The sequence below is a fragment of the Dipteris shenzhenensis genome, chromosome 9, assembly GCF_047967505.1.
Source record: "Dipteris shenzhenensis isolate YYH24624 ecotype China chromosome 9, Dip_SZ_1.0, whole genome shotgun sequence".
Lineage (NCBI taxonomy): Eukaryota > Viridiplantae > Streptophyta > Polypodiopsida > Gleicheniales > Dipteridaceae > Dipteris > Dipteris shenzhenensis.
In genome coordinates, this window is record NC_141604.1 from 54,672,482 (window position 1) to 54,697,152 (window position 24,671).

The 24,671-nt window shown below is 45.0% G+C and overlaps 1 protein-coding gene across 6 annotated transcripts in view; it reads right to left on the minus strand.

Moving 5' to 3' along the window:
- Positions 1-24,342, minus strand: part of LOC147898851 (endonuclease III homolog 1, chloroplastic-like) — a 95,670-nt gene extending 71,328 nt beyond the window's left edge. For 3 of the 6 annotated variants that reach the window (XM_087378972.1, XM_087378975.1, XM_087378971.1), the window contains exons 1-4: positions 23,408-23,933; positions 23,136-23,232; positions 14,358-14,473; positions 14,137-14,203 (exon numbers count right to left, since the gene is read on the minus strand). In XM_087378972.1, the coding sequence (XP_087235098.1) occupies positions 14,137-14,203; positions 14,358-14,473; positions 23,136-23,232; positions 23,408-23,662 (535 nt within the window). In that variant the 5' untranslated portion in view covers positions 23,663-23,933. Of the gene's footprint in view, positions 1-14,136; positions 14,204-14,357; positions 14,474-23,135; positions 23,233-23,407; positions 23,934-24,210 lie in introns of those variants that run through there. The other 3 variants (XM_087378974.1, XM_087378973.1, XM_087378976.1) reach the window with 3 other exon arrangements.
- Between the last annotated feature and the right edge of the window lie 329 nt (positions 24,343-24,671).

Genomic DNA, 24,671 nt, shown 5'->3' on the forward strand with positions numbered 1-24,671 from the left:
GTGACCTTTGTCTCTCAGACACTGGGAGTACAGGATCATGGCATAGTAGGATCATATAGAGTTGGGAGGGATCGTACTAGAGAGCAGCCCCTCATTATCAGATTCAGAGATGCCCATGCACATCTAGCTGCCCTCAGGAGGAGAGGGACACTCAGAGACCACCCACAGATTTCCATGGACGAGGATCTGACTCAGATACAAGTTGAGGAGCGCAAGGCACTCATGCCTCAGAGAGATGCAGCCCGAGCTCAGGGCAAGTGGGCAGTGATCAGGGATGGCAGACTCATCACAGGCACCTTGAGGCATGCTCCCACAGTGCTTAGAGATGACAAACCAGTAGATATAGCCCCACCTCCACCTCCTGCTACGACCGCTTGACGGGACAGGGCCCATGGGACACACCACCCGTCAGATAGTCTACGCATCGTTGTATGGAACTGCAATGGTTCTTTTATAGCACAGCCAGGCAATCTACGGGGGGCATTCTTTGGGAGAGATATCATCTTTTTCACAGAGACACACGAGAGTCCAGAGAGACCTTTGCCACGAGTGACAGGGTATACATGGAGGTCTGCCTTCACGCAGCACACTCGAACATTTGGAGTGAAAGGATCTAGAGGAGTGGCCATTTTCTACAGAGAGCATCTCGATTGGATCATCACAGTGGAGAGAGCGGATTCACATGCCCGATTCTTGTGGGTACGCATCCGCCGCAGAGCCCCTCAGCGAGATCTTTTTACTGCAGTTTGCTACTTCCCCCCGGCGCAATCGATCTATTCTTCCACTGGACCAGGCCAGTCCATATTTGAGGATCTCTCAGCGGACATTGCAGATTTTTCACATCGCGGAGAAGTCATCCTTTTAGGAGACTTCAACGCGAGGACCTCAGACAGATAGGCCCTCACTTATGGCTTCATGGAGGATCCGGTCATACTCCCAGCATTTCATGATGATAGCCTCTGTAGAACTTCATCAGACTGCACAGTACAGCCCACAGATCAGGGACGTCAGTTACTGGAGCTCCTCACCTCGCACAGTATGGTCATTTATAACGGCTTGTCCAGGTGGACACAGTCTTCCATGCCTACATTCTCTTCTGCTTCTGGGCGTGGTACTAGCGTGATTGACTACATCATAGGTCCCCCGACTCTAGTCCCTTCCATCCATAGCCTTACTGTTAGCCCCTTCATGCCCTCTGTCGACCATGCACTCATCCACTTTACTTTGACTAATGTCTCCCATGACCCACCCCCCTCGTTATCATGACCGCCAACCCTATTACGAGGTTCATTTCGACCACCAGTTCGATGATGTATATAGCCAGAACCTCAGCCGCCTACTCCGTCCTCATCTATTAGATGCTCTACCATCCACGCAGGACCGGTGGGAACTTGTACATACTTCACTCGTTTCTGCCGCTCACATGTCATTCCCTGCCACATGTCATTTGTCTAGTCCCCCATCGGTTGGTCTTGTTCCTTGCAACGGTTGGTATGACGAGAAGTGTAAGGAACTCCGCAGGAAACTTCACCTTGAGACCAAGGAGAAGTCTCCCCTCCTTGCTGAAACCAAGAGAGACTACAAGTGGTTGGTTAGGCGCAAGAAACGCCAATTTCTAGCCCGGAATGAGGAGGAGCTGAGAAGCTTGCTTTTCAGCTGTGACTCCAAGGAATTCTAGAGAAAATTCCTCCGCTCGAAGTCTCAGAGCCCCCTCACAGATCCACGTGTCTGCTCTGCATACACTTCCGCTCTATACGATGTTCCAGATCAGCCAGCCATCGATTTATCCCATTCCCCTAGGCCAGCTTCATCTAGTCTCTTCACACCAGAGAGTGTCCGTGCAGCAGTCCACCGATTGAAGAATGGGAGAGCTAAGGATCATGATGGATTGCAAGCGGAGTATGTAATCCATGGGATTGATGCCTTAGATTTTGTTCTTTCCCGTCTCTTCAATGAGTCTGTTTGTACAGGCCTACCACAGTCCTGGTTAGGCAATACCATAGTACCTATCCACAAGTCGGGGGACCCTATGGAGCCGTCGAATCACAGGACCATCATGATTGGCCACGTTATGGCCAAGATCTATGCATCAGTTTTGGAAAGCTGTATAAATGACCATGCCGAGATGACAGGACTCAGAGCCAGAGGGCAGGCTGGATTTCGCAGGGATCATTCGACACTTGACCACATCCTCACACTCAGGGCACTGGTAGAGGCGGCGAAGTCACGAAGGCAACGGCTTTATTGTTGCTTCGTGGACTTCAGGAAGGCATTTGACACAGTTCCGCGATTCAGATTGTTTCAGAGGATTCGCCAGATGGGCTTCAGTGGAGAGATACAGTGGGCTATCATGGCTTTGTATGAGAGGGTCACTGGTCGGGTTCGGACACGTGAGGGGCTCTCAGAGGAGGTATGCAGCACGATTGGGGTGAAGCAGGGTTGCCCGCTCTCTCCTACTCTCTTTGGATTATATATTTATGAGCTAGAGATGTTTATACAGATGACAGGCGGTGTGGGCTCTACTCTCTCAGGATCCTCCATTCCTATCCTCCTGTATGCGGACAATGTGGTTCTCATTTCCTCTACTGCTCAGGGCCTCCAGGCACATATTGAGGCACTCCACACGTTTTGCCAGGACAGGGGGTTGACCGTAAACCTTGGCAAGACCAAGGTTATGGTTTTCAACACCTCTGATCGTATTTACAGCACGGATGAGTTTTGCTTCACTTATGACGGACAGCCCATTGAGCTTGTTAGAGAGTACACTTATTTGGGGGCAGTTTTCAGGGGACCGGTTTTCACCATGACATATGCAGCACGAGATAGGATTAGTAAAGGGTATGCTTCGTTGGCTCATCTTGAGCGTCAGTGTTTTCAGTCCCACTTTCAGCATCCCGATACGAAATCCTTGCTTTTTGATACATTGGTGAGACCAGTAGTTGAGACCTCGGCCCTGCAGATTGGAGACGAGTAGAGAGGTTACAGATCATCATGTTCTCTCGGCTCATTAGGGCCAAGGCTACAGTTCCACACGAGATCATGCTAGCAGAGTTTGGAGCTACTCCCCTTGCATTGGATGCAGCGTTTCAGTCGGTCATGTATTTGCATAGGGTTAGGGAGTTTGGAGACTCAGCAGCAGGCAGAGCTCGGTTGCCATGGTTAGCACTTGCATCTTCTATGGAGTTGGCACGATCTGGGGCCCGATACTGCTGGTACTTCAGACTCACTAGGTGGCTCACATCTCTTGGACTAGACATGGATAGACTGCCTCCCTTCCGATACAGCATAGATGCCCCTCATCTCGAGTTGACTCACCACGAGCTTAGCCAGGTCACGAGAGCAGACTTGCTGCAGCTTCATACGTATCGCACTTGGATTTATCCCACGCAGCTTCCGACGAAGATGGCCACATATCGTGACCACTTCCTTCGGATCTCAGAGGATGGATTTGTCATTCCACCAGGCTATATAGGTATCCACATGTCCCACTCACTGAGGATTGCCCTTGGCCAGCTTAGAGTCTCTTCGCATCAGCTCGAGATAGAGGCTGGTAGGATGCGACGCATGGAGGATGGACGGCGACCAGGCTGAGAGACTAGGATCTGCCCTTGTTGCACCATGGGAGAGGTGGCGTTAGAGGAGCACTTCATTTGCAGATGCCCGCTATATTATGAGCTCAGAGGTAGATCCCACTGTCTCTTCACGGATGGCTTTGGACCTCTCTCACGAGTAATGGACTACGAGGATCAGCATTGCCTAGCTCTTTATGTCAGGGAGGCCACTATGCTTCGACGAGACTACCTCAGAGACCATCAACACAGACCGGAGCGTGATAGAGCCCAGCCTGATAGAGCTCAGGCACACGCTATACCAGAGGACAGAGACCAGGAGGAGCACGAGGAGATCAGAGCTCACACAGGACACATGCCTCCACCCTGTGGATGTACATATGAGATGGTTTGTAGACGCCGCAGGATCTTGTTACATAGGGGACGTACTCGTCGCTTCATCTCCAGACGATCCAGGATGATGGCAGCTTTTCGGAGGAGACTTACTCATGGAGATCTCGCCCCACCAGCCGCTCACCTCACCTTTGCTCAAATTTGTACTCTCATAGCAGGAGGCAGAGTCGATGGACAGGATTTCCAGTATTATTTTGGTTCTCAAACTCCGTGACACCTGGACTTGTATCTTTGCATTGGCATATTGTACTCATCCCCCCATTTTGCACCCAGGGGCGGTTTCCTTGCATCTAGTTTACTTTGTATTTAGGCTCAGATTTGACATTATGTACTTTCACTTGCATTGTATTGCGTAGCACTTAGATGATATTCGACGATGCCTCTTCTTTGTGGCACGTTGATTTTGTGCTATCTTGTATGCAGAGTTCTTGATGTCCCAAGGCCCATTTTGGCCTTTAGTGGACAATAATACACTTTCTTTCTTTCTCTCTCTCTCTCTCTCTCTCTCATTTAAAACATAAAAAACTAAATGGACCCCTTGCACTTATTTACCGCTTCCTACAACGATGCAAAATTACATTCCTACAAAGACAATAAGCCAAATGGCTAAATCTAAAACTGGACGTAGATTCATGACAAGTACCACCATAGGAGTGAGAAGAAAGATTTCACCACAGCCAAGGCTTAGCTAAAGTGAGACTCCTAAAAGAAAGGGCTTGTGGTTCTGTCACGAGGAGGTGAAGTTATGAACCATGACTAACTTTTGCTTAAGGGACTAGCCCAAGGGAAGTGACACTTTCCAGAAGTCCCTAGGTACACACACTAGGCCTACTTGCTAAGGGCAACAAGGCAAGGTTTAGAGGGGTCTAAATGTTGGGCCCAAGGAGAAACCAATGTTTCATTGTTAGTAGGGGTTAGGACTTTAATGTGAGGGGCAAACCAATGTTCCACTGGTTTGTGTGGGTTAGAGCATTAATGAGGGGGCCACGTGGCAACCCCTCATGCACACCTACCCCCCTTGCTCTCCTTCCACCTTGGTTTTGATGAAGGTACGGGTTTTTCAACACATCTTACTTCTCTCTCTCTCTCCCCCATCAGCATTGGCACACAAATTGAGGCTGATGGCATTCATTTGAAGGTCGTACGGATATCACAAGCATCCCAAGGTGCGTTGATTAGTCGTATGGATTGTACAAACCATTCGGGCATGCTATATGAGGCTGTGTATGGAGCTGCTGCTGCTGTATAGAATCGTTGCATGCCACCCGAGATTGATTCCTGGCTGTACGGATCAGTTAGCACGCATCCCAAGGTGTGGTTATTGCTGTATGGACTGTTTTCACACAGCCCAAGGCTGTTTTGGCTGTTTGTACGGCCCATTACACTCCCCAACGCTTTTTGCTAGCTGTACGCTCTTCCTCTCCAGCCTGTGATCCTTCTGCTCTCTCTCTCGTTCAGAACATTCTCTCTCTTCCTCTCTCTCGTACGCAGAGTTCTTGATGTCCCATGGGCCCATTTTGGCCTTTAGTGGACAATAATACACTTTCTTTCTTTCTTTCTTTCTCACTCCTAGCTGCCCATTCCTCTTGCTGCCTCTTGCTTGCTAGGATCTGCTGCCTCTGGAGGTATTTTGGAGCTGGATTGAAGTCATTTTGGAAGCTCGTTGTTGCTCCTTTGTTGTTGAAAGCCCCTCGTGGCCATTCAGGCAGTGATTGGGCACCCAGTCACAGAGGGTGTAATCAAAGGGGCAATGTGTGGATTTTCTTCCTGTATTCTGGTCACTTGTTCAGTCTGAGATCTGTGTTGAGGCTTGATCACCTTGAGAGGCTAGTCAATGGGTTGTGGGATTGCCATAACTGGTTGAGTAAGTTAAATAAGTTGTGGAATGCTTGGACACCTTTACAGTTGGTCATGGACAATGGTGAATGCCTTAGCCTTGCCTTGGCACTTGGGTACTAGTGTGTGCACTAGGATGGAATGCAGGTTATAGCCAAGGTTTGGCTTGAACAGTGGAATTGCCCGTGGGGCAAAGCACAAGGGTGAGCCCTTGTCGTATGTACAAATCTCATTCTTAAAGAAATAAATAAATGCCGGAAGGGGCGCCAAGAGTTTGGGGCCAGTGTGGTGTCTTGTACTTGGTTTCATTGAGCAGGGGCACTCTAGCCTCCATCCAGTTATTTCTCAAATTGTTTCGAGGTGGTATTGTTTAAAGTTAAGTGGTTGGAAATGATGCAATGTGGCTATGAGTAATGAATATGCAATGCAAGTTATGGTCTACTGCCCTTTAGGAAGCTGAAGGCCAGTTACAGGTTCTTATGTCTTCATCCACCACATCAGTGAAAGATTGCCCAAGAAATAAAGAAAAATGCATGGCAAGGATGGTGATCTTAGAATGCAATGGAGAAATGAAAGAGAGTCCTAAGGATGAGAAGCTTTAAATTCAGTTGACAAAATCTTCTCAAAGACAAATTCTATTTTGTTGTGTGTGTCTGTTGCTAAGAAAATAGATGATGCACTTGATAGTATCCTTTCAAACCCGTAGCTACAAGTTATTCAGCCTATGCCAAACCAGAATTAATAAAGATGAAAGGGCAAGTAGCCAATCATAGTGCAATTGTGTTGTCTGACTCTGCATCAACACAAGTTGGAACTCCATATCCAAGATTGTTGAGTGGAGAACAAGGAGGACGAAACAGCTCAAATGTACTCCATGAAAAATAATGAGTGGAAGTACAAAGTACAACCATATGCTATATGGCCTATCTTAGGACTATGTGTCCTAACCCTAGATAGGATTAACAGTACTAACAGTCTGAAAAGACTAAATCTAGGCTACAAGAGGAAAATGTAGCAAAAAATCCTCCTCAATGTTATGGCTGAAGTATCCCAGAAACGTCACAGAAATACCTGGAAACTAAATCATGATTGCACATGTTCATCCGTAATGGATATAGCAACCTATGATAGTACAAGGATGGCAATGATATGTAACAAAAGTAACCAAGTATAAAGCTTGCCGAAAAGCTTCAAAATTGGGTCACAAAAAAGCCTTCATGAAGAGATCTGCCAATTTATCATGCGTCGGTATGCCTCCAGCTAACAGTCACTCCCTGATATAATGATAGGAAACCATGCAGTCAGAATGGGAATGAGTGATTGCAACATAGAGTCACATCACTAGATACACTGGATAGGGTTGTGCTATCTAAGCACACCTTGTAGGTCACATGCAAAGTGTGCCTACTAAGCACAAAACTGCCTGGCAAGGAAAACCTCCGGAGTAATAAGTGCTTCGTACCTAGTCTATCATCTGTCACTCCCAGAGCATATATACTTTTAAAAAACCTGGAGTGAAGTGGTGAACAAGTACAGTTCTGTTGGTTACGGCAGTAGAGGAGACACCAACAAAGGATCCTCCTGAATACCTCAACCAACCTTTTTTCTAGCCTTACCTGGATATTTTTCCACAGGAATCGCCAAAGCGGTTACCACCTCGACGACCAGTGGATCACCCAATCGAACTTATTCCCGGCAGTAATCCACCGTCGAAACCTCCTTATCGGGTTTCTTACACTCAAAATGAAGAAATCCAAAGACAGGTCACCGAACTACTCGACAAAGGTCACATTCGGCCCAGTCACAGCCCTTTCAAATCTCATGTACTACTTGTGGAAAAAAAGAATAAGTCAATGCGCCTCTGCATCGACTACCGAGCCCTCAACAAGCTCACTATCAAAAACAAGTATCCATTGCCTCGCATCGATGATCTCTTCGATCAACTTCTACATGCAACACAATTCTCAAAGATTGATCTTCGTTCAGGTTATCATCAAATTCGCATACGAGAAGGCGATGAGTACAAGACAGCTTTTCGAACAAAGTATGGACACTATGAATGTTTGGTCATGCCTTTTGGGTTAAACAATGCCCCGGCCACATTCATGACACTCATAAACGACATCTTCAGGCCTTTCCTCGATAAGTTCGTCATCATTTACCTCCATGACATCCTCGTTTTCAGCAGATCCCGACATGAGCACAAACAACATCTTCACCAAGTTTTTGAAGTTCTCCGCGCAAATTCTCTCTACATCAACATTGAGAAGAGTGAGTTCTTCAAGACCCAACTCGAATATTTGGGACATGTTATTTCCGCTCAAGGCATCTCTATGGATCCCAAGAAGGTCGAGATAATCCGAAACTGGCCTACTCCTAAGAATGTTCATGATGTCCGCTCTTTTCTCGGATTGGCAAACTTCTACCATACAAAGGTCTATCAATTTTCCGAAATCGCAGCTCCTATGTCCGAATTATTGAAAAGCACAACAGTTTTTCAGTGGCTTCCCGAAACAGAGTATAGTTTCCAACAACTCAAGCAAGCACTCACTACCACACCAGTTATGGCTATTGCTGACCCAAACCTTCCATTTGAGGTCATGACCAACGCTTCCGACATCGCTACAGGAGCAGTCTTGATGCAAGAAGGCAGAGTTATTGCTTTTGACAGCCATAAACATTCTGATATCCAAACCCGATACCCGGTTTATGATAAGGAGTTTCTTGCCGTTGTACATGCTTATCGCTCTTGGAAACATTACCTCATGGGAGCTGACTCTGTGGTCAAGACAGACCATCACTCTTTAAAGTATATCTTTACTCAGCCAGTCATGAACGCTCGACAAGCACGCTAGGTTGAGTTTCTGACAACTTTCACATGACCATTGAGTACATTCCAGGACTACGCAATGTAGTTGCCGATGCTCTCAGCAGGTTACCTCTAGCATCAGCTATAGTAATCTCTACATTATCTGTGGATGTTCCGAATTCATTCAAAGGGAAGTATTTCAATGATAAAGACTTCGGCACAACAATACAGGTTCTTTCAAAAGATCAACCTTCGACTTCCAAACAGAAGATATTCTCATCCTATACTTATACGGACGACCTTCTGTATCATCAAGATCACGTCTGTGTACCATATGACAAGGATGTACGACGTCTTTTGTTAAAAGAGCATCATGTAGTTCCTTATGCTGCCCATCCAAGCATCAATAAGACTTATCGGTTACTCAGTGCAACATACTACTGGCCTCAGATGAAAAGCGACGTCATCAAAATGGTTACATCTTGCTTATCTTGTCAACAAATGAAAGCAAGCCGACGACTTCCAACAGGACTTCTTCAGCCTCTTCCAGTTCCAACTGAAAGGTGGGAAAGTATTTCCACGGATTTCATTACAACACTACCACGATCCTCCCGAGGTAACACTCGGATTATGGTAATTGTTGATCGATTGTCCGAAATGGCACACTTTGTTGCTTGCAAAAGCAGTGCACAGGCTCCGAACATAGCCAAACTCTTCATACAACACATCTTCCGACACCATGGATTGCCCAAGAATATCATATCCGACAGAGATCCTAAGTTTACCGGTCACTTTTGGATTTCACTGTTCGAATCTTTGGGTACAACTCTACTGTTCAGTTCAGCCTACCACCCAGAATCAGATGGCCAGACTGAAAGAGTCAACCAAGTTCTGGAAGAAATGCTTCGACATTATATTCAGTCACGCCTAGCAGCTTGAGAAGAGTATCTACCACTCCTTGAGTTTGCTTATAATAACTCTTTCCATAGTGCCATCAACTTGACTCCATTCCAAGCAGCTTATGGACACACTCCGATTGTACCAACGAATTTTGTACTTCAACATCGAGTGGCCCTAGCTGATCAACTAGTTCAAGAAATGCACGACATTCTCCTCCAAGTCAGGGATCATATGCGAAAAGCGCAAGAGCGGTATCAACAGTCTGCCAACAAACATAGATGTCACTTGGAATTTGACACTGGTGACATGGTGCTATTATTTGTAGCCCCACATCGCTATAAGACGGTTAAGTCTGTGTTTCCTAAGTTGCGACCAAGATACTATGGACCTTTCCGGATCGTCAAGAAAAATTCACCTTTAAGTTACAAGTTGGAATTACCACCATCATGGGATAAAATCCATCCAACATTTCATATTTCTTGGCTAAAGACGTACATTCCAGGCGATGAAGCAGTTCCTCCTGTAGGTGATTATGTCCCAGAAATTGAAGACGATTATGTTCTCCTTATTCCTGAGCGTATTCTGGACCATCGACAGCGACAGACTCGACATCGACTTATCACAAAATTCCTTGTTCTTTGGCGAGATCTGGACAACTCCGACGCTACTTGGCAATCTGATGAAGACTTACAGCAGTACCCTGACATTTTACAGCAGTATTTTCAGAATTTACAGTGATATTTTCTACATCTCCACCAGGGTCTTATTTTGAGTGGGAGGGGATGTCACGATCTGTGACGTATTCCTTTCTCTATTTCTAGACTTATGGATGGTTTGATGAATGGACACTTGTGGAAGGGTATGCCCTTTCGACGGGACACTTCCTATGAGGCACAACTCTTCACAAGAGACACTCTATTGAAGAGGCATTCCTATTGTAATGTACCCTCTCATCAAGGGACACACCCTTCACAAGGGGTACACACCTCTTCATGCACATACCCTTTGGAGTACACACCTTTTCATGTGTGACTCTTCACGCTCTATATAAGAGAGGCCCAATTGTATGGATGACACTACATCTACACTACACACATTCAAGCAATACAATTATTCCTTTTTCTCTGCTATTTCAGTCTCCTTTCTGTTCCTTAGCACATTTCTAAATATAGTAAATCTAGGATTTCTTACAGGGAAGGGTATGCCCTTTCGATGGGACACTTCCTATGAGGCACAACCCTTCACAAGAGAAACTCTATTGAAGAGACATTCCTATTGTAATGTACCCTCTCATTAAGGGACACACCCTTCACAAGGGGTACACACCTCTTCATACTCACTTCTCAACTGTGGGTTGATGTGCTCAAGAGGGGCATCCCTGTATATGACAATGATGAGGATTATAGAGCTACTAATCCAGGAGGCCAGGTGGACGTCGATGTCATGGCTGAGGCCTGACAACTTACACCTTCACTATGCTTTTTGGTTCGGCTGTACATACCTTCTATGTCTACTTCAATTACTTGCATTACATACAATGTTCAAGGTCTTTGAAATGTCAATAAGTGGAGACTTTTTGGCACTATGTACATAGAATGCACCCCGATGTAATTTTTTTACAGGAACACAACCAACACTTCTTGGCTGGCCAACAAGGCCACTTTGCTGGTTATGACATCTTTTATGCTGGTACAATGCACTTTTCGGGGGTATGCATGCTGGCAAAACATGATATGCAGCCCACGGTTGCTTACAATGACCCCCAGGGTCGATGGATGGTGATCAGATGCATGTGTCACGCTGATCTTTATGAAATAGCATCTGTCTATGCCTCTCAAACTTCTGCGACAAGAGCTCAAATGTGGGCCTCCCTCAAACAATATCCATGGCTGTCTAATGCCTTTTTGTGTGGAGACTTTAATAACTCGCCTGCCATCCAAGACACCACCACTCATCGTTCTCACATGATCCCCACTGAGCTTCGACATTGGGAAGATATGCTTTCTTTCTTGCATGCAGAAGATTTATGGCTCTCAACAAGGGATAGAGATATGGGTTGCACATACCGTCACAATGGCTTTACTCATTACTCGGCTCGACTTGACAGATGGTATTTGTTGCATGCTCAGCAGTTTGCTAGTTTCACATGTGCACTATGGGTTAATCATTCCCTCTTGCTATCTGATCACTTTCCAGTATGCTTGACATTATCTATAGCACGTTTGACGGATGATATGCCTTTTTTTGGTCGTCGCCTACTCCATGTTAATAGTGCTTATTTGCTTCATCAACAATTTCAGAACATGGTGAGAGTGGCTGTCCGCCCCCTCCTCTTACATGCTCAGGAGGACATGGATTTCGCTTGGATCAGTCTTGCCCATCGTTTGCAGGCTGTTATTCAAGATTATGGACGGAGTTACATGGGAAACCTCAGGCTTAAGCTGAAATGGGCTCAATCTCACAAGCAACAAATGGATGTAATCAGCTCTTATAGGCAGTTCACCTCCTCTGAACAGGATTCTTGTGCTTATGCGGTTCACATCATCCATCAAAATGATCTTCGCAAATTAAAGAAGTGGCAAATCCGAGCTCGCATGAAACCCCTTTTGGATAAGGGCTGCTCCTGCAAAGCCTTCTTTAAAAGCCTGCATGCGGATAGGCGAAAGGAGGACATTTGCAGGATCAGGCAAGATGATGGCACCTGGACCACCTCCAAATCAGAATTGGAATCGCAATGCTCTAGTCATTTCCAGCATCTCTTTTCTCCTCAGCCTGATCATTCAATGCAAGTGAATGCAGCTAGGTCTCAATTTATGATGCATGTTCAGCCTATATTGTCCCCGGAACAGGCTCGTGCACTGGAGCAGCCCTTTATGCTTAATGAACTGGATGATGCTTTGAGTCATTTACGTAAAGGCAGCTCTCCTGGTTGGGATGGATTGACTGTTGAATTTTTCCGAGTATTTTGGGGTGATCTCAAGAACACTCTACTTCTTATGATAATCATGCTTGGGCAGAACAATCTCTTCCTCCTTCTTGGAAACATGGCCTTGTCAAATTGATCCCCAAAAAAAGGTTGTGTGAGACAATGGCTGATTGGCGGCCCATATCTCTTATGCCAGTCATTTACAAACTCATTGCCAAAATGATTGTCCTCAGGGTTCGATTTATCTTGCAAGCAGGACTTCATCCCAGGCAGTATGGGTTTGTTCCCAGAAGACAGATTACTGACAATATCTCCAATGCTTTGCTTGCGATTGAGTATGCCAAATATTCTAAACAAGATGTTCTCATTCTGCAAGTGGACATTGCCAAAGCATTTGATATTGTCCATTGGGATTTTAGGAGAATACTTACAACTATGTTGCAGCCATTTGTTCCTATTCCTCCACTGTTTGTACAGGACAGATTACTGGACTGGAATCTGACTTCCTTATCTCCTGCTACCTGTTCGCTTTCAATGCATAATCTGGCCTCCTCGATGGTCTACAAATTTCTTCTTCCACCGCCATGGATTGATAAGCATGCCAACACTCTTTGGAATTTGGATAGGCCTTTATCTTGGTGGCAATCACGACTCAAGAAAATTTGGAAAGCCAAATTGCCATTGAAACAGAGGCTTTTCTTTTGGAGATGTATAGTGGGAGCTTTTTCCATTGGGGTGAAATTGGCAGCACGTCGCATTGCTTCCCCTTCTTGCCCCCATTGCTCTCATCACCGTGAGACAGTTCCCCATTTGTTATGGTCTTGCCCGCACTCTCGGATATTGATCACTCATGTCTCTCATTTGCTGCGGCTTCGGTTTCCCTCTATCAGATTCGGGAAACTCTTCTGGATGTTTAGATGCTTCTCATCTCAGATGTCTCCATTCCTCCTTTTCTTTCACTGGACTCGTTTTTGGGTACTATGGACCATTTGGACACAGAGATTGCATTCTAGGATGGGACAACAGTTTCCTCAGGCATATGCTTTCTTCAGAATGTCCCTCAAGCAATCTTTATATGATAGTTATGCTGCGAGGGACTTGGATGCTACTAGCCTTGAAGTGTTTTCTGACTGTTTTTGAGTTCTTCCATTAGGCTCTCTTTTGGAGTCTAATGTCATGTACATTGATCTCATGTTAATAATATAGTTACTGGTTTCACAAAAAAAAAAAAAAAGTATGTGCATGTGCCTGTGCCTGTGCTTGTGCTTGCGCATGTGCATGTGCATGTGCCTGTGCCTGTGTGTGCATGTGCATGTGTCCATATGTATGTATGTATGTATCCACATTTGACTAGAATATCCAAGAAATCTAAATTAAACATTTACAGATTAAGAAATCTAATACTTGGTATACCGTGTCAACCGCTACCGAATCAGCCATATGAAATCACAAAACCTTCAATTAAATAAGGAGGTGAATACAGTCGTCCCCTATCAAAAAAAATGGCTGCTCTCAAAAGCATCTCAAAGAACACTTCACTAAGCGAAATTCTTTAAAATGCACCATCCTTCTTCTCGTCTCCCATATACATGTGCATGTCAATCCAATCTAGAATTGCATTCAAGCTCATTTGCCATATACTAACTTGCTTTTTGCATGTATAAAAACTCCCCTGTCTTAAGCTGCAAGAAGCCAAAACCAACCGTGTGTGACCTCATCTTTTGTTTGGCTTGAAAGCAAAGCTGATACCAGGACAGCAAACCTACGCTCCTGCCACATCCATGGGAGCCACCAAATGATAAGGAAGCAGTCTCAATCCCCAAACAAGCGCAAAACTTAGGGGTGTGATCACAAGTTAATAGTCCTAAAGTTTCCAAATAAAATAGTTTCACAAAATCAAGCAAAAAGGTTGGATATGACAAACCTTAGGTGGAAGAAAACTGCCCGCTTTCTCACAGCCCATAACATCAACAGGTGCATTCCTAGAGGCTCTCATCTTTCGTATAGTCTCTAAGACTTCTTGCCAGCGCCCTGGCATCACTAAACCGACAAAATTCTCTATATTACTTTGCTACTAAGTCTTCAAAAGCACTACAAAAGAATTTGTCTTTCTTAGGAAGACAAACTCAACTGAAAAGCCTTCCTTAGGTGCTTGCAAAAGCATTAAAATGGAGCAAAATACATAAGAGGCCACAGTATGGTTAGAGGATTGCCCAAAATGGATAGAAAAAAACATCATTTGAAATTCGGAGATGATAAGAATTTTTCACTATATAGCTAAGGTCTCAGCACCCCAAAGCAAATGATACTCAATAGGAAAGGATAGGTGACATAAGAGCAAGTTTTGTGAAAGGCCACTTAGTTAAGTGTAACTCAAAATTAAAAAGTTAATCAAAATCAGCATCAAAGTCTCTACTAAAGAAGTATTCTCTAACGAGGCAGTGCTGACAAAAACATAGAGGCTCACTCTTAGTGTAAGAAATCCTAGATTTACTATATTTAGAAATGTGCTAAGGAACAGAAAGGAGACTGAGATAGCAGAGAACAAGGAATAATTGTATTGCTTGAATATCTGTAGGGTAGATGTTGTTGTCATCCATACAATTGGGCCTCTCTTATATAGAGAGTGAAGAGTCACACATGAAAAGGTGTGTACTCCAAAGAGTATGTGCATGAAGAGGTGTGTACCCCTTGTGAAGGGTGTGACCCTTGATGAGAGGGTACATTACAATAGGAATGTCTCTTCATTAGAATGTCTCTTGTGAAGGGTTATGCCTCATTAGGAAGTGTCTCGTCGAAAAGGCAAGTGTCCCGTTGAAAGGGCATACCCTTCCACAACTGTCCATTCATCAAACCATCCATAAGTCTAGAAAGAGAAAGGAATACGTCACAGATCGTGACATCCCCTCCCACTCAAAAGAAGACCCTGGTGGAGATAATGAACTGATGTAGAAAATATCACTGTAAATTCTGAAAATACTGCTGTAAAAGATCAGGGTACTGCTGTAAGTCTTCATCAGACTGCCAAGTAGCGTCGGAGTCGTCCAGATCTCGCCAAAGAACAAGGAATTCCGTGATAAGTCGATGTCGAGTCTCTCGCTGTCGATGGTCCAGAATACGCTCAGGAATAAGGAGAACATAATCGTCTTCGATTTCTGGGACACAATCACCTGCAGGAGGAACTGCTTCTTCGCCTGGAATATACGTCTTTAGCCAAGAAATATGAAATGTTGGATGGATTTTACCCCATGATGGTGGTAATTCCAATTTGTAACTTAAAGGTGAATTTTTCATGACGATCCGGAAAGGTCCATAGTATCTTGGTCGCAACTTAGGAAACACAGACTTAACCGTCTTATAGCGATGTGGGGCTACAAATAATAGCACCATCTCACCAATGTTAAATTCCAGGTGACGTCTATGTTTGTTGGCAGACCGTTGATACCGCTCTTGCGCTTTTCGCATATGATCCCTGACTTGTAGTAGAATGTCTTGCATTTCTTGAACCAGTTGATCAACTAGGGCCACTCGATGTTGAAGTACAAAATTTGTTGGTACAATCGGAGTGTGTCCATAAGCTGCTTGGAATGGAGTCATGCTGATGGCACTATGGAAAGAGTTATTATAAGCAAACTCAAGGAGTGGTAGATACTCTTCCCAGGCTGCGAGGCGTGACTGAACATAATGTCGAAGCATTTCTTCCAGAACTTGGTTGACTCTTTCAGTCTGTCCATCTGATTCTGGGTGGTAGGCTGAACTGAACAGTAGAGTTGTACCCAAAGATTCGAACAGGGAAATCCAAAAGTGACTGCTAACTTAGAATCTCTGTCGGATATGATATTCTTGGGTAATCCATGGTGTCGGAAGATGTGTTGTATAAAGAGTTTGGCTATGTTCGGGGCCTGTGCACTGCTTTTGCAAGCAACAAAGTGTGCTATTTTGGACAAGCGATCAACAATTACCATAATCTGAGTGTTACCTCGGGAAGATCGTGGTAGTGTTGTAATAAAATCCATGGAAATACTTTCCCACCTTTCAGTTGGAACTGGAAGAGGCTGAAGAAGTCCTGTTGGAAGACGTCGACTTGCTTTCATTTGTTGACAAGATAAGCAAGATGTAACCATTTTGATGACATCGCTTTTCATCTGAGGCCAATAGTATGTTACACTGAGTAACCGATAAGTCTTATTGATGCCTGGATGGGCAGCATAAGGAACTACATGATGCTCTTTTAACAAAAGACGTCGAACATCCTTGTCATGTGGTACACAGATGCGATCTTGATAATACAGAAGGTCGTCCGTATAAGAATAGGATGAGAAAATCTTTTGTTCCGAAGTCGAAGGTTGATCTTTGGAAAGAACCTGTACTGCTGTGCCGAAGTCTTTATCATTGAAATACTTTCCTTTGAATGAATTTGGAACATCCACAGATAATGTAGAGATTACCATGGCTGATGCTAGAGGTAACCTGCTGAGAGCATCTGCAACTACATTGCGTAGTCCTGGTATATACTCAATGGTCATGTGAAAGTTGGCCAAAAACTCAACCCAGCGTGCTTGTCGAGCGTTCATGACTGGCTGAGTAAAGATGTACTTTAAAGAGTGATGGTCTGTTTTGACCACAGAGTCGGCACCCATGAGATAATGTTTCCAAGAGCGATAAGCATGTACAACAGCAAGAAACTCCTTATCATAGACTGGATATCGGGTTTGGATATCAGAATGTTTATGGCTGTCAAAAGCAATAACTCTGCCTTCTTGCATCAAGACTGCTCCTGTAGCGATGTCGGAAGCGTCGGTCATGACCTCAAATGGAAGGTTTGGGTCAGCAATAGCCATAACTGGTGTAGTAGTGAGTGCTTGCTTGAGTTGTTGGAAACTATACTCTGTTTCGGGAAGCCACTGAAAAATTGATGTGCTTTTCAATAATTCGGACATAGGAGCTACAATTTCGGAAAACTGAGACCTTTGTATGGTAAAAATTTGCCAATCCGAGAAAAGAGCGGACATCATGAACATTCTTAGGAGTAGGCCAGTTTCGGATTACCTCGACCTTCTTGGGATCCACAGAGATGCCTTGAGCTGAAATAACATGTCCCAAATATTCGAGTTGGGTTTTGAAGAACTTACTCTTCTCAATGTTGATGTAGAGAGAATTTGCGCGGAGAACTTCAAAAACTTGGTGAAGATGTTGTTTGTGCTCATGTAGGGATCTGCTGAAAACGAGGATGTCATCGAGGTAAACGATGACGAACTTATCAAGGAAAGGCCTGAAGATGTCGTTCATTAATGTCATGAATGTGGCCGGGGCATTGTTTAACCCAAAAGGCATGACCAAACATTCATAGTGTCCATACTTTGTTCGAAAAGCTGTCTTGTATTCATCACCTTCTCGTATGCGGATTTGATGATAACCTGAACAAAGATCAATCTTTGAGAATTGTGTTGCATGTAGAAGTTGATCGAAGAGGTCATCGATGCGAGGCAATGGATACTTGTTTTTGATAGTGAGCTTGTTGAGGGCTCGGTAGTCGATGCAGAGGCGCATAGACTTGTTCTTTTTTTCCACAAGTAGTACAGGAGCTCCGAAAGGGCTGCGACTGGGCCGAATGTGACCTTTGTCAAGTAGCTCGGTGACCTGTCTTTGGATTTCTTCATTTTGATTGTGAGAAACCCGATAAGGAGGTTTCGACGGTGGATTACTGCCGGGAATAAGTTCAATTGGGTGATCCACTGGTCGTCGAGGTGGCAACTGCTTTGGCAATTCCTCTGGAAAAAGATCCAGGTAGGGCTGGAAAAAAGGTTGGTTGAGGTATTCAGGAGGATCCTTTGTTGGTGTCTCCTCTACTGCCGTAACCAACAGAAGTGAAGTCTTTACTTGGCGTTTACGAACCCACTTCTTTACTTGTAGGGCAGAGGCAACTGGGGTTGAAGGAGAATCCCTAGAACCAGTTAGCTCAATAAGTTTTCCCTGGTGGACAAACTGGATAGTATGGCTGCGAAAACTGATTGATGGATCATAGTCGTAGAGCCATTGTTGTCCGAGTATGACATCGTACCGAGAAAGAGGCATAATGTCGAAGTTCAACTTGTCCGTATAATGTTGGATGCGAAAAGACAAGTTTTTGATCCTGGTATTGCACAAGAAAGTCGTTCCATTTGCGAGTTCAATCTGATAGTCCACGAGGCTAGGACTGGTGGTCAACTGAAGTTTATCGACCACAGAACTGGCTAGGAAATTATGAGAACAGCCACTATCGATGAGGATGGTGACCGTTGTTCCACGAATCGATCCTTGAACGCAAAGTACTTGAGTGGCCAGGGAAGGTTCGGGGTTGCTGGCAAGGCTCAGGTGGATGGTATTCGCCATTCGAACAGCTTTGCCTTTCTTGTCTTGTGCTGAGGTAGCATCTTCTTTTTGGGAAGTGCTAGGTTCCATATTGGAATTTTGCTTTGGTCGCTTGGGACAATCGAACCATCTATGGTCGCCTGTACAGATGGTACAAAGTCCTTTTGTGCTGGAGCTGTTCTTCTTGTCAGTGGCCGCACCTTTATGTTGGGGATGTCGGTAATGACTTTGTGAAGAAGAAGAAGCGCGATCCTTGGGGGAATGCTTCTGTTGGAATCCAGCAAATGATTTCTGAGGCTTCTGGGGATCTTGAGACTGTCGCTGACCTTGATTACCGAAGTTTTTTCGAAACTTGGTATTATCTTGAGGACGAGCACCTTTGGCCGTAGGAGAGTTCTGTGTGCGATTAGCACTCTGCTTCCCTGTGTTTAGAAAATCTGTAATGCGCTCTGCGTAAGCAATAGCGCCATCTGTGGTGGTGATGTTTGCTTTAAGAACATCAATGCGTAACGAGGGATTTAGGCCTGAGATGAAAGCATGAAGGCGATCATCCTCAGTTAAACCATCAATCTCCAGCACCAATGTGGTGAACTGAGAGATATAGGAAGACGGGGAACCCGTTTGCTCCAACTGTCGGAGTTTTGAACGTGCTTGGAAGTCCGCATTGGCAGGTACAAACTGCTTACGGAGCACGTGTTCAAAACGTTCCCATGTTAACACACTTTTTCCGTCCTTTAAGCGTCTTTGCCACCATAGAAATGTTGTATCCTTCAAGAGGGAGGCTGCCAAGGCGATCTTTTTGCCTTCCGTGAGGTCAACAGTGTCAAAATACATGCGCATTTTAGCGAGCCATTGGTCAACTGTTCGGCGATTACGTTGACCAGTGTAGGCTTCCAGAAGTTTGACGTCAAGTCTTTTAGTTTTGGAAGCTTGAAGTAATCGGTAGAGGGCACGTAGTTCAATGTTTTCTACCTCTGGTGGGAAAGAGTCCGCATCGTCGTCGGGTTGCGTCACGTCATCCTCTGTATGTGCTGGACTTCGAGAATCTTGAAGTTGTTGAACTTTTTGAACCAAGTCGGAGATGCTGTCCTGAAGCTGAGATATTTGAAGTTGCAATAGAGATTCGCTTTGGACGTTGCCTTCAGTGGTCTTTTTGGGACTTGATTCTTTAATCTCTGGAGAGGCTTCACGCGAGCGGTGCGACATGTCGGAAATCCCTGTGAGAAAAGCGCGAACTTGCGCTCTAGTTTGTACCATTCCTGGAAGAGGATTCGGGCTGCTCCCTGAGGTTGCTCATATTGGAGGGGGCAGGCGAGGCAAGATGGAACCACCCGTGGAAATCTGGTAAGGGAGGTCTTGTCTTAGGTAACACTGGAGATTCCGAAAATGGTGTTACTGCTCGTGATAGGAGAGGGGTAGGTAGCAGAGTCCACGGATCTGAAAAGGGATAAGGAGCTGCTGTCGGAAGTGGAGGATATCCAGGAGAGGGAGTGCCTTCAGAGGATAAATACTGACTTGGAGAAGGTACAACCTGTAGAGGAGGATATCTGGGAGCTGATGGAGGTGGAGAGTACCCTGGAGATGCCGAAGGTGAAGGGTAAAATTCTCTCCAAAAACGAACAGCAAACTCCTGAGAAATATCGTGTTCCGGATATCTTCGTGTCTCGTGGAACACAACCTGTACTGTGCTGATGAAATAATGTAACTGAGGTGCCTCACGCAGAAGGTAGAGGATGTGATCCAAGTCACTCGGAGGGCACGTGACACAGAAGACCCAAGATGCAAAGGCTCCAAAATGGGCACGCTGTGCAATTTGAACACGATATTGTGTAGTAGCAGATGCCTGTGGTGTCCTTGAAAGGCCGGGTGAATTACCAGGGGTTTCCATGCTTTAATGTGGATTCTTTCATTTGCTGTAATTTGTTAAAAAGAATCCTTAAAAAGCAGATTGGAAAGACTCCACCTGGCAATACTTTAATCTGCCAAGTTATTGCGTAGAAGAAGGCTGCAAATCGTTGTCCGGAGGTCCATGTTGCACTGTTTTGCGAGAGAACGAGGCTTGTCTGGTCCGGGCTGTCAACAGGCTGTCTTCATCGCGTGAATAGTTGCAACTGGTGCTGATGTGGCAGGGCAAAGATGGCGAAACAAGGGAAGGGCTGCAGGCTGTCAGGAAATGGCAGGTATCCAGGGCCGCAATGGGCAAGGCTAGGGCTGCAAATAGCGATGCAGGGCTGTCAGCGAAAATGGTGAGGCAAGGGCTGGCAGCAAACAGGGCTGGCAGCGTGAATGGCGAAGCAGGGACTGGCAGCGCAGGCTGTACGGCTGTACGGCTGGCAGCGTGAATGGCTGTACGGCAGGCTTGCACAGGCTGTACGGCAGGGCAAGGGCTGACGCAGGCTACCGGCTGGTCCGTACGGTGCAGGCTGTACGGCCGTATGGCGAAGGCATGCGCAGGGTGGTACGGAATGGCTGCGCAGGGCTGTACGGCTGGCTGCGCAGGCTGCTTCGAGATCCGTACGGTGCAATAAAGAGGGTCGCCTCTTTTCGTTGGGGGCTGCCCAATGGGTTAGTTGCCCAAAAATTAATTTGGGGGTTTAGTTAACCCTAGGGTAGCTAGGGTAAACCTAGGGGTAGGGGATGGGTTTAATTTTTGTCCCTTTTTACCCCTCTAGGTACCCTTTTGTAGGTACTTGGGGCCTAGGAGGTGTGCCTATTCGAAGGGGTGTGACCCTTGGAATAGGTGCACCTGTTCATGAGGGGATATGTCCCTATTGTTAAAAGGGGTGCGACCCTGCATGAATAGGTATGTCCATTTGCCCACGATGGGGTATGTCCCATGAGTGAGGAGTCGAGACTCGTCACCAAAAGGTGTGTCCCATGGTGGAAAAGGTGCGTCCCTTGGTTTTGGGACAGCCCAAGCACCTGAAAAGACACGATTTTGGTCGTGTCCATTCACATCAACTTGTGATGTGAGGGAGATGGAGAGGCTAGGATGACTTTAGGCCGGGTAGGCGTTAAAAAATTTTACGCTCATCCTCTCCATCTCTTCCATGCACAATGTGCACGGAATATCCTTCTAGCGGCAAAAATGTATCAGATCAGCGCTAGAAGGTGGGGGGCATTTCCTACAGGCAGGAGCGAATTTTGCTCTGATACCACCGTAAGAAATCCTAGATTTACTATATTTAGAAATGTGCTAAGGAACAGAAAGGAGACTGAGATAGCAGAGAACAAGGAATAATTGTATTGCTTGAATATCTGTAGGGTAGATGTTGTCATCCATACAATTGGGCCTCTCTTATATAGAGAGTGAAGAGTCACACATGAAAAGGTGTGTACTCCAAAGGGTATGTGCATAAAGAGGTGTGTACCCCTTGTGAAGGGTGTGACCCTTGATGAGAGGGTACATTACAAAAGGAATGTCTCTTCATTAGAATGTCTCTTGTGAAGGGTTATGCCTCATTAGGAAGTGTCCCGTCGAAAAGGCAAGTGTCCCGTTGAAAGGGCATACCCTTCCACAAGTGTCCATTCATCAAACCATCCATAAGTCTAGAAAGAGAAAGGAATACGTCACAGATCGTGACACTTAGTTGATTCGCTCTGGTGAGAATTTAGAGATTGCAAATAGCTACTCACTTATAGAGCCAACTCCAAATGATGCGCCCCTAACACGAGCAGGAACACAATAGAAAAAGTAGCAGACTCCAGTAATTATAGGAAGTCAAGTATAAGATATTACCATGTATGTTGTGAGCCGTATGAAATAACCAAGGGGTACGGCACCCATGTAGGCAGTAACCTCAAACTGTTGCCATGCTGATAGATCTTTGCATATTTTATGCAAGTGGCTTGACACCATTTTTCTTTCTTAAGTAACCTTACTTTAGGGGTTGTATTGACTTTCAATACATACTTTTTGTGGAATACGTTCAATATATAGAAGAACACATACTCTAGATATATAAACCAAGTACACAATTGTGCATATCCATGAATGTCATATTCACGCATCAAATGATCAGACATAGTACTTTGTTGAATTTCAATATTATTATTTTCATCATTATTAGTCCCTAAAAATATGTCGTCAAAGGATGCAAGGTGAGTAACCTTAGAAAATCGATATCAGGGCGGCTAAAGACAATTTAAAAGAAAACCTGTGACAAAGAGGGATGGGCTTTTTTTCAAGAAAAAGAGGGACGGTTTGAGCAGAAATATTTAGTATTTATTGAAGTTCATGGTGATAATGCCTTCCATATATAAGAGGGATGGTTTGGTCAGAAATACAAAGTATATGGTGATAATGCCTTCCAGCCATGAGGGAGAATGTTGCGAGACAAGTCGCACTTACTGGTTGACGCGGAAGACATGAAGCTGATTACTTCGAAGCATGGTTTTGTCGGACTTGTTGGAACTCGCTTGACACTAGAGCCAGAGCCTGCCTCACCCTTTCAATCATGCATTTTTTTCAAAATAGAATCATAATGGAATTTAAGACTGCCAAAGGGTGATGAAAAACAATTCATTGTTCAGGACTCGTGTAGAAAAATAGGCGAGTTCTTGTAGCTCCATAATTTGAAAAAAGCCAAATGAGAACACGTTCGAAAGAAAATCATGAAATACCTCAGGAAAGCTATTGAGCTTCTGTTGATCAGATTGAAACGCTCGTGTGCCATCATCCCTTTCGTAAGAGATTTCAGGCACGCTACGTTTTCGTTTCTTCCTAATCGATTCGGGTTGTTTTTGTCTTGGAATGACCACTTGTTTATGTACGATCTGCGTGGAATCGTAGGCATAAAGAGAAAAATCGCTCACTGCTTTCTTCCTAGTCCTCCTTTGGCATCCTGCCAGAGCAAGCAGCAAGCAATGTACAATCATTTCGCAATGAACAAACCATACGAATGCAATCCGTATGTAGCATCCCAACTAATTTTCGCATGTCACGTCTGTTCTGTGTGCATCAGCAAACATCCTAATAAGAAAACACGCAACTCTAACAAAGAACAAAATAACCCAGTATAGCAGAGGATGCCCTTATAAGAAAAGCACACAGCTCTAACAAAGAACAAAATAAGTATAGCAGAGGATCAGGTCGTCGATAGATGTTAGTCGTAAGTTGCTTGCGTTCTCGTGGACTATTCTCCAATGTACTTACGTATCTATCTATCAATAACGAGGATTGTTCCAGACTTGGCACAAGCGCAAAACGTGCTAAAAAGGGAATAAGCAATATTCTCCACGTATCTATCTTCTATTTATCAATAACGAGGACTGTTACAGAACTGGCACAAGCGTAAAAGTGAATTTAAAACAGGAAGCTGCACATCATTGAGCTCTTTCTGGATTCGCAGCCAAACAGCCGGGAAACTTTGTTGACGCATCTTTCGACTTGGCTCGAATAACAAACATTCGATCTATTTCAGCACCTTGCTCTCCGTCGTCCATGCTCTCTACTTCTCGTTGAATGAAGAACCGTTGGCGGGAGTTAGCGGATTGTGGGGGATTATTTCAAAGACCTCAAGAGTTTCTAAGGCCTTTCTCTATCTATGAGTAACCTCACCCGTCTACCACGCTCCGCTAGATCGCAAAGCTGTGATCGTAAATTAACTTTAACTAGGTTGCGGTCGTCTTCCAGCATGTAGCTACTAACTCGAAATTGAACTTGAATCTTGGCAGTTTATCAAATGTGGAGATGAGACACGACACACACGGCTCATTAGGACCCGATCCTCCGTGCAAATATCAAGGGTGGTGATTTATTATTGACTTGGTCATATTGCTTATGTGTTTTCGGGGTTAAAGCCTAACAAATAGATGAATAAGGCGACACTCACAAGAGCTCATAATTGATCGTCATTGCAGTCTATACAATACTGTCACATAGACT